General features: G+C 38.6%; 1 protein-coding gene across 2 annotated transcripts; it reads right to left on the bottom strand.

Moving 5' to 3' along the window:
• On the bottom strand, positions 1093–7679 carry LOC109845093. Of its 2 annotated transcripts, none has more exons than XM_020414283.1 (6): positions 7351–7679; positions 5131–5201; positions 4963–5033; positions 4359–4856; positions 4188–4278; positions 1093–1592 (listed from the first exon to the last, which is right to left on the bottom strand). In XM_020414283.1, exons 1-6 carry the CDS (start codon positions 7478–7480, stop codon positions 1506–1508), a joined length of 948 nt encoding a protein of 315 aa, XP_020269872.1. In that variant the 5' UTR covers positions 7481–7679; the 3' UTR covers positions 1093–1505. The 2 variants fall into 2 exon arrangements, with proteins under 2 accessions (XP_020269872.1, XP_020269871.1); XM_020414282.1 differs by having other exon boundaries at positions 5131–5207; positions 7351–7677.

The following is a 10744-nucleotide window of genomic DNA, read 5'->3' as shown; positions in this document are numbered from 1 at the left end:
AGCCTTGGGTGTGAAACCCTAGGCCAAATTGTTCTCCTCTGCCACAAACAGCCGACAAACCTTCTTTCTCCTCATACACAACCGCCAAATTTCTTCTCCCTCCCACGTTAACAATTTCCAAACCCAGCTCCCAACTCCTCTTCATCCCTCTCAACCACCCACCGCTCCTACTCCGAGCAGCCCCCGGAATCCCTATTCTCCACTCTCAAGCATCCCAACGCCACCGCCGACCTCATCCCGACACCTACCACCAATCTCGACCCGACAGGCCACCCGCGTCCTCACCGCTTTCATCATCTACCATCTCGACGCTGTCGATCGCGTCACTATTCAGTTTGACACCATTGCCGTCATCATCTTCCCGATTGACACCATCGCCTGCGTCGTCATCTAGTCAACGTCGTCGCCCTCGTCATCGTCAGTTCACACGCCGTGGTTATCGCTCAGTCGACGCCGTTTGTCATCGCTAGTTCACCCATCGACTCGTCGACCTGTCGCCACTTGATAGACCAGTTCGACGTCGTCGCACACGTCGTCATCCAATTCGCCGACGCCCGCCTCGTTTTTCAACACCGTCGCACTCGTCGTCATCGGATCTCCGCCTCGTCATCGTCGTTCAGTTCACAGTTGTCGTCGTACCACCTCCAGAGGTCTTTCACGTCAAGTCTGTTCACACCGACGAATGTTTCGTTTTCTTTCGTCCCTTATTTTTCTATTAATTTTATTTTGTTAGTTAATTGCATGAGTATACCATCTCTAAACTCTTATATTATATTCACTGCTGAGATTATACTTGTGAGTAGAGAGCAATTGAACATGTGGCTGTTACAGATCTGATATTGATTTTAGAACTTGCGAAATGATAATAAATATAGCAGTTATATTGTTTGAGATTGGAATTGTTCATGATTATTGATGCAAATCTTATTAAAATCCATCTGTCACATTAATCGCTTTGAATTTAATTTCCTACCGAAGATCATCATTTTTGACGAAATAGTGTGTTATTTGATTTGGATCGCTGATTCCGACAGACCCTCTGTCATCGTTTCGCATCACATGTTCATACAAATTCACGCCCATAAGAGAAGATTGAAAGAACACAGGTATAATGTTGATAATTGTGCAGCTCGCCACTGTTTATATCACCATGCCAACAAATTGACAGCTAAAGGAAATTTACATTATATATCATCTGAAGAATCTTTTAGATCTTCAAAAATCTGTTGTAGAGAACTCCATTCAACTGCCATGATAGTCACGACAAGAGGAACAATATCAAATTTTTGATATTCTGACACCTAATGTCCAAGTACTGTACGTACCGTGTTTATTTCATTATAGCTACATGAAACAAAACATAAGTTCCCTTTATTCCCTACAATTAATGGTTATTCCCTTCTGAACAAGTCCTGCATCATCTTTCTTTCCCCGAAGAGACAAAAATATCAATGTTCAGTGATTTAAACTAGTTGCCTCAGGGGAATTAGATCCTGAGAAGAACTTCAAGCTCCATACTTTGGTGCCTTCCAAAGTTTAAATGCCACCTCATGAAGAAATCGGTCTGCGAGTATGGCAAGATTTACTCCATACTGCACAAAAGATAGAAAAGTACCAATCAATTTAAAGTGAGAAAAACAAAAGGAATGGGAACACACACACATATATATAATATATATAGAGAGAGATGGGTATGCTTGGTACCAAGCATAAAAAGTTGTGTTTGGTAGTGAAGTGACACCCCCCTCCACTCATTAAAATAGTTACATATCCTCATGCACTCCTCAACTCATGCGAATGTGGTCCCCTATTTGAATGAGCGGAGGGGAATATGTCACCTTAATACCAAGCACAAAATTAGTGTTTGGTACCAAACATACCCATTTTTCTTATATATATATATATATATATATATATATATATATGAAATATGGGTATGCTTGGTACCAAGCACAAAAAATTATGCTTGGTAGTGAGGTGTCACATCTCCCTCCACTCATTCAAATGTAGGACTACATTCACATAGGTAATGAGTGGATGGGGATGTGACACATCACTACCAAGTACAAAATTTGTACTTGGTACCAAGCATACCCATATTTCTCTCTCTCTCTCTCTATATATATATATATTCCTTTTTTGACTAAATTTCACGGAAGGACCATGCCTTTTTTATGTTATTATTATAATTCTTTTTTCGGGTAGGGATGGCGGTAACTTTGCACAAAAGTACCATTAACATTTTTATTAAAGAAAACTACAATGAACTTTTAAAATTGTAGAAAATATCATGAACTATTGTACATTGTTGCTTAAGGCGCTAACATCTTAGATGAAAGGTGTAAACTAGCCTTATTAACATCATGAAGTCGGAGAGGGTAAGAGGGTTATATGAAAGATATATAAAGCACAGAAGGGAAAATTTGCCTAAAACTTTGCATGTCACTAATTACCGTAACTTTCGCGATGTATGCTAATTTCGTGAAGAAATTTCACGATAGTTTTCATTAATAAAAAAGGCATGGTAGTTTTGTTCAGACTACCCCAAAATTCACGGTAATTATATGAAATTTACCCTTTTCTTTATTGAGACATTGGGATATCAAAGGAAATCAATGGCGATGTCATTCGACTTATTAAGTAGCAAAAATAAAGTTGAAGAAGAGAAACTTAAGGAGTTCTAATAAAGACATTCCCGAAAGTCTCAAGTTCTAATCATGCCTTCAACCAACTTAATAAGAGAAAATCTCTCTACTGATTAGGGGAGAATATGAGTTCAATGTGAAATTTTGAATGAAGTAATGCATGCAATAGTGGACACTATACAGTTGTAGGATGGATCAAAGCAGAGTTATCACAAAGTAGAGTGTGACACAATAGATGCTCTATGCACAGAGGTAAATATATCTAACTAATATTTAATAGAGCAACAAAAAAGAACTGACTTTTAATCTCGAGGAACTATAGCCTTAGTAAGTAATGGCCACAAGTAATACGTCATAGCAAAACATTCCAGGTTATAGAAAGCATCAATATATTAGAGGACCTACTGTGATAATGCCTGAAGAAAATAGACAACCCAACTAGTGGCAATTATATCAATGAACATAGATTGAAGGGACCATGGCAGAGATGCAAGTGCAGTAAGAATCGTTTAAGGACATTAGTTTACTACTAATACTTGCATCAGTCAAAACAAATCAAACCAATTAAAGGTTTTTCATTGATTCAGAATCCAAGAGAGGCAACCATTGGAATTTCAAACTGAGAAGATCCAACAGCCATGAGTACAATTTTATAGATGAAATATTGACATGTAACAGATGTTTCTATTATTCTTGTCATATCATATCATTCACCATATTACTGGTAAGAATATCAAAAGCATATGGAAAATCATTTTGTGATGAACATTTTTATATAAAATTGTAATGTACAGTCGATTCAACTCCATCTTTCATGCAACAATAAGTACTAAAATGGTTAAAAATGTTACAGATCCCTGTATATCTTGCTATTCACTCTTCTGAACCACTAAAGAACAGTGACTTCTTATGGTTCCCACACATGTGTCTGACGCATAGGAGTACAAATTAGATGTTTGGCATATCCAAGTCCTCTTTATATCAACAAATTCTTAAAGAAATATGATTGTTTGCCTGTATAAACCCAGTTAAACTATCTTTAACTTTTTATTAGGTATACGCAAACAGGCCCCTGAATTTATAATTAACCTCAAATCATAGGTAAACCATCACATGCACAGCTGAATAACAACTTAAAGACCTAGTGGACATCCATGCGCTCCAGGTATATGGATAAGCATGTGAAAAGAAAATTATATACTGGAGGTGGTAGAGTTCCATAGATCATCTATCACAGTAAGGATCAATTTAAACAACCATACCTTATTATTTATATCCAAGGCTAGAATCTCCACATCCAGCTAAATCTCAAAACATGATCAAGTTTTTGTACAGTAATAAAAGAAAATACATTTGAGGATAGTGGGAAAAAAGATTGCACCTATCATATTAAATCAACAGTCATAAGCATGCATCACATCTTACATAAACCACAGTAGACGTCACATACTGACATGCATGCATTAATTAATTCAATTCAAATTGAATAGTTGACGGAGATTGATATATGGATTCCTAAAAAACGGAATAAAGAACCAATACCTCCTTAAATTCTCTGAATGAAAATGCTTTAGACAGATCTTTGCGAGTTACTCCCTCCTGCCATTGTGCAATTAACATTGGATGATGATGCCTGCAAAGTACAGATTAGACATTTGTTACATGTGAACTACCCATGACAAACTCTAGTAATTTATAAATTACCATATTCACCTAATGTCATTTAATATTTTTCCTCCTTTCATGGTATAACTTTGACGAGGACGAAGCAAATACAGATCAGAATTTTTTTCTATTGAAGAGTTCACATTCAAAGAGTAGCGGTCCAAATCCTCGGAAACAGTAAGAAAGCTCAATACTATAGAAAAATGTAAGCGAGAAGCAATAGATGATCCAAGCTGAGCTGTCTGCATGATTCTGCCAACTAACTTGTTGAGCCAATCAACATCTCTGCTGATCACTGGTTTTTCTTTTTGGTCTTTGGGCTTTGCACTATTTATAATGTGCAAAAAGACTAGATCAAACTCACACTTCTCTAGAACATTGCCTCCAGAAAAACCTAGAAGCTGTAGCACTTTAGCTGCTGCTGTAGCATCATCCGGGTCTTCTTTAGTTAACTCATTCAGTTCGAGAATGGTGAAACCAAGCTTACTTGCAAAAGACCTAACATTGGGGCACTTAGTGAATATAGCAGCTCTCAAACCCATAAACCTACAATTTTGATAAAGGATAGGATAAGTGACATGAATAAGTTAATAGACATATACAAGTTGAACAAAACTCAGCCTCTGCATGCTAAAAGTAAACCTTTTTTTACCTCTCTGTTATATTTTGCAGTTGAAGCTCCTTTTGATTGACATCAGCGTCCGCTTCACCATGTTTTTCATTCTGAGAGTTCATGGATGCTAGTAATTAGAGTGGCCCAATTAAGCCATCAAGAAGTCTTCTACCATCCATATAATAACTTAAAAAGATAACGACTTACATTTGATTTATAGATGTCATATGCATCCAAAAGTTGCGCTAAATCACTGATCACTCTGTCATTTCTGGTCTCTGAGACTTAAATTAAGTTGGCATAATAGAAAAGAGAAAATAGTGAGCCAAAGTCTAGTGAACATAAAATCATAGAGAAAAAAAAGATGGACACTAGGGAACAATTTTTTTCTCCAAGATGCAGCTAGCCAATGCAATTGCCTTTGTGGTACAATACTTAACAATCACTTACAGGAACAGAAAAGAGTTGCACGCTATGCAACCCAATTTGAACATACACATGTATGCACATGCACGTGTAAAATGCCACATGACACATGCACATGCTACACACATGCCGCATGAACAAGCAGAAAAGAAGAGCAGAAGAAGAAAAAAGAATGGAAGAAAATATAATAGGAAAAATGAAAATATGCATACTTTGGTGATTGCATATCTAGTATTTGAAAGAAAACAATTTTATATTCCGAAACATATAGATTTGAGTCCAAGATTATCAAAATGGTGCGCCAAGGTTCACTACATCAATGGCAAAACCTCAAAGGTGGAAATAATGGAATTCTTTGTAGTTTCATCAGCTCTTAGCTGCTTTAGCAGTTGTCCTACAAGTCAAAAGTCTAGCATTTATAATCCAGAATGAAAACTGCCATCCACTGAATAGAACAAGACATAACACATCTTTACTTACAATAGGATCATAAAAAACAACGCTCAGTGACTCATTGTACTAGGGACTTTTAGCATAGGTGTACAAAAAATTCAAAAATGGTCATAAACCGATCAAAACTGCCAAAAGCCCTCTAATTCCCAGTAACAGTTAAAGATTTTCCATGTAGCATACTTTGATGGAAGATGATTACAACTAAAAGTTTCATCATTAGAATGGTAAAGTCAAATTGTGAGAAAGTGCTACAGTATACAACACAGATATTTCAATCTCCAACCAAAGAGTCAAATAGAATTTTTTTAAAAGACCCAAATCAGGTATATGAGTCAGATCATGTAGACACAACAAAGTAATTGAATAAGATAAAAATTTTGAGTGCATGTCACACTTAAACAATGACAGAAATATAGACTGATGTTTGGTTCATAAAAGAGTGAGAATAAGGAAAAGAAAATCTCAGTTCAAAAAACATTTCCTTGCTACACATGAAGAAACAGGATGATAGAAAGGTTATTTCTAACTTATGTTCCATCAATGCATTTCTATACTGTCTCTTTTCGGCATTGCATTGTTCCTTATTATTCAGAATCTATAAATGTCTGACCTAGATTATTCTCATTCATAACAATGAAGCAACGGTGAGTATGGTTCACCTAGAAGGAATGTTACAGGACATTGAAAGGGAGAACCCAAAGTTCTGCTATCCTACATTTATTTCTCAAAATGATGTCATGTTCTGGTACAAAGTTGAAGCAGTCCCATCAACATTGGTCATATACACATCTTCTTAAGTGTAACAGTAAACACTAACTTATAGGCCAAACAAATAGCTACAACCTCCCCATAAGCATTGATTAAGATTGATAAACTATACTATGGTCATTGTACACGCCACCCTACATAGTACGTACCTTATTGTAGATACGAACCTATATAGTTTCTCAAACATTTGACAAACTATGGTTATATATTCAAATCAAACCTACGCACCTTATTGTAGAAATGCAACCTCATACACAACATAAGGGTGAGAAGTCCAACATAAACCACCAGGAGACTAGAAGGAACTTTTCTCCTGATACTAGCAAGACAAGAGCAAAGATTTATAATTGCATGTAACTGTCCAACTTCTCACTAAAGCTTGTAATCTCAACATCAGTATCAAGCAGGTATTCTTGTATCAGTACAGGGAATTTCGATGATTTCAACAGCTTTATATCTGAAGTGTTTGATTCTCGCTGTCAGAAAAATTCTCTTTTGTAGTCGATTACAAAATATGTACAAAATCAATAAAAGGTTGTAACTTTTGGAACGTTTAGATCACCGAAATAACTTCATACTTAGATATATGAATTTCACTCATTTGTTCAACGTTTTCCCAATTATTCGTGCTCTCTCATTTAATGATATATAAAGACCGAATAACTAATTCTAGCTCATCTCAAACCAGAACAGGCCGAAATTGACTCCAACCCACAACTCCATCAAATTCAGGGAGCAATTTGTAATTAAGAGAAGTTGAGGGGGGTGGTGAGAAAGTACCATCTCTGAGAGAGAGGAAACCGCAGGAAGCAAGAGAAGCAAATGAATGGAGGTTGGAGTGGGATGGAGAGACTGAAGAAGCACAGCCATCGCCGTAGATCACCAGAGCTCTGCTTGGCTTGTCTGCCATTGATTAATTCACTTCGGAACTGAGAGGAGCAAATGGGAAAAATTGGGGATGATTGATTCCCTCGGGGGGGCGGTAACGGGTGGGATTGATGTCGGATCCTAATTGATCTGCGATCGGTGGGATTGATTTTGGGCGTCTCCTTCCACCTGCGGGTTTGTTGTTGGGCGGGCGTTGGCCGGTTCGAACTGCGGCCGACCATCGAGCCTGTCTTGGGTCCAAACCCGGCCTAGCTCACGGTGGGTGGTGCCCGAGTCGGCTCGTGATATATCTGTGTTGTGGGTGTCCGATCTAAAGCCGGGAGGCAGAAGAGTAGGCCCGGCCTAATGCCCGGCCCAGTCCATACACAGCCCGGCCTTGGATGATAGTTATATGGTGATGTAATTTTAGTAGCAAATCAATTGGAAATAACAATTTTCATATGCTTGAGTCGTAATTTTAGTAGTAATATAGATTTTCTAAACTCTATTCAGTATTCTAATGGATATTTTGTAGTCATTTTGATTTACTAAATACGCTCAAATTATTATGAAATCTTTGAGATAATTTCTTCACCGATTGTAAATTTATAGGGTTTAGAATTTTCAAAAAGATAAAATACAGATTTCCTTCTTTAAGTTGTATATAATAATCTCGCAAAAGTTTTGAAAAAATTTTGAAAAGAAAAGAATGCGGGCCGACCTATGACCCGCACAGCTATGGAGCGGGTCGGACCTAGCCCAGCCCCATGTGAGTCATGGGTCAGGCTGGATCTAGCCCCAAAACCGGGGAAACTCCTCGGCCCAGCCAGCCAAGGCCCTCCCGAGCCCAGGTCTGAATCAGCTTGGTCCAAAACCGAACGGGCTAATTCATGGGTCAAACCCAGCTTGGTCCACGCTCACCCCTATTTGTAAGCTGATTTTAAACAAGAACAAGAAAGTAAGAGTAGGTAAATTGGGTCTCCTCACTTTCCATTGTTTGATTCACACAGAGACATTCTAGGAAAATATGAATGTAATCATCCAGGTGAGGTTACCATCCTAACATGTCTTGATACATACCAATTTGATTTGGTGAACATTCCACGCAACAATAAAAATTTTGCTCCAATATTCATATGTAGCCAACAGTAAAAATAGAGCAGCGATGGAACAATAAACAACTAAATGGTCAAATTATTGTAGTGATATTATTGTTATAGCCTAAAAGTAACTTAGTGTTAACTTTCCTTGAGAAACTAACATGTGTCTCGCACAATGCCTAATCAGACTTGTGTATAACTTGGACGTATCAAGTTGCTCATGCGTCCAATTCTATTAGCCGACAAACTGCGTAACCGAGTAAAAAGACGGTACTTGTTGTCATCCAACCCAACCAATCGCCTCTGCAAATAACCCACATTCGGCCTGTTATATCAACTGATAACTTGCGTAGCCGACTAAAATGGCGGTGTTTGTCAGCCATCAGCCAGACGACTGAAGAGGTGGTAGTTTTCTTAAACCATGCGCCGACAGGGGCGTAGCCAGAGCTTCCTTGCCCTGGGCAACTGCCCAGGGCAAGAAACTCCGCCTCTCCCACGATCTCTCCCTCCTCCCCTCGCTTCCCCTCCTCTCCCGCCACTTCACCTCCCTCTCACACAGATCCAACCTCCTCTCCCTCCTCTTCCACGACCTCCATCTCAACAATCCTCAGTCCTCCTCCCTCTCCCGCGCCTCCCTCCTCTCCCTCAAGATATACTCATAGACCACCTTTATTTTTCGCCTAGGGTAAAAAATAATCCTGGCTACGCCACCGGCGCCGACAGCCACATGCGCTTGCATTAACTGATTTGACAAAGTCATCATTGCTCTAGTCCCCAAAATCTTTATGATTTATCAGGCTCCATCAACACCAAGCAACTCCTGTCGCTTGGCACTAACCACCTGTATGGCCCATCTTCGTTGGCGGCCGACACCTGTCAGCTGTCTGTCGAGTTAGTTGTCTGCCTAGACTCAGCTCAAGTTACCTATCTACCCTTTTGATCCTTTATAAAAGGAAGTCATGCAGCTCAAGGCAACTCTCTGGTCTTTTGACATAACTCTGGAACGTTTTCATCATCTCACACTTTTCCATTCAAGTTCATATACTGACTTGATCGTCGAAGGAACAACCGGAGAGTCCAACTCCGGCCTCTCACGAGTTTCATGTGCAGGAGAGGGTTGCAGGTTCCCGAACCAGCCATTTGAAGAAGCTTGAGGACCCTAATACTCTTCTAATCCACTCGTAAACTCCCTATTTTATAACTACCATCAACAATTATCATTTGTTATTTGCAACATTCAAATTATTATAGTGATATTATCATTTGTTACTTGCATCATTCAAAATGACAATCTAACAATGTATTTACCAGTGAATAACACAATGTACACAAGATTACATAATAGCATATTAAGTAAATAAGTGTCATGCATTAAACTGAACATTAGCATCATATTAGCATCGTGCATGAAGTTGCATGTAACATGCTCTTAATTAGATATAAACGACCCCAATTAAGCACAACCAGACAGCATGCACAAACGCATGAAGGGGAAAAAAAATTAGGGCAGCAACAACAACTACACCCAGTTTGCTTTCAAAAAGAAACTGCACCGAGTTCTACTGTAATTAACTGTGCATTACTAGTTGGCATTTTTAAAAAAGCAAAGAAATATAATGGATTTGGATCCTCTCCACTACAAAAAGTAGTGGAGAGACCACTACTTTTAATCTTAATTATTGATTATTTAGTAGGCGGTTATGTTACAATCTAAATCTAACATTCACCATATCACCATGTATTGCACTTATTCCTAATTTGCATTCAAAGAAAAAATCATAATCATCAACTAGATAATCAATGGTTATGATTATGTAGTGATCTCTCCACTACTTTTTAAATAGTGGAGATGATAAGCTCAATTGATTTATAGATTCATGACTTGGGCTGGACCGGCCTCGATGAAGCCCCAAAGTTGATTCGGCTTAGTTCATATAGGGCACGAGCCATGTTGGGCCATGGCCAGACCTAGAACTAGGTGTTTTTAGCTAGACTTAGGGGTGTCCAAAAAGCTCGTTGCGTCCGGCCCGGTCAGGCCTCGGCCGAAAACCCGGGCCAAGTCCGGGCTCCGGGCCGGGCCCGGCGGCTCTTTGATGCCCGACTCGGCCCGGCCAGGCCCAGAATTTTATATTTTTTTATTTTTTTTATTATATATGTTATAATATATGTATATATAAATATATATATATATATATATATGTTATGTA

Source organism: Asparagus officinalis, chromosome 6 (genome assembly GCF_001876935.1).
Source record: "Asparagus officinalis chromosome 6, Aspof.V1, whole genome shotgun sequence".
Classification (NCBI taxonomy): domain Eukaryota; kingdom Viridiplantae; phylum Streptophyta; class Magnoliopsida; order Asparagales; family Asparagaceae; genus Asparagus; species Asparagus officinalis.
Note: the sequence above shows the minus strand (reverse complement) of the source record. Positions and strands in the feature narration are given on the sequence as shown.

What these genes read in the sequence shown, in the direction of transcription:
- LOC109845093 (XM_020414282.1), bottom strand. Translation starts at nt 7,480, where the DNA reads ATGGCAGACAAGCCAAGCAGAGCTCTGGTGATCTACGGCGATGGCTGT. An exon ending in ATGACATCTATAAATCAAAT is followed by an intron (nt 5,034 to 5,130) that starts GTAAGTCGTTAT and finishes ATGAACTCTCAG; the next exon opens with AATGAAAAACATGGTGAAGC. An exon ending in CATTCAGAGAATTTAAGGAG is followed by an intron (nt 1,593 to 4,187) that starts GTATTGGTTCTT and finishes TCTTTTGTGCAG; the next exon opens with TATGGAGTAAATCTTGCCAT.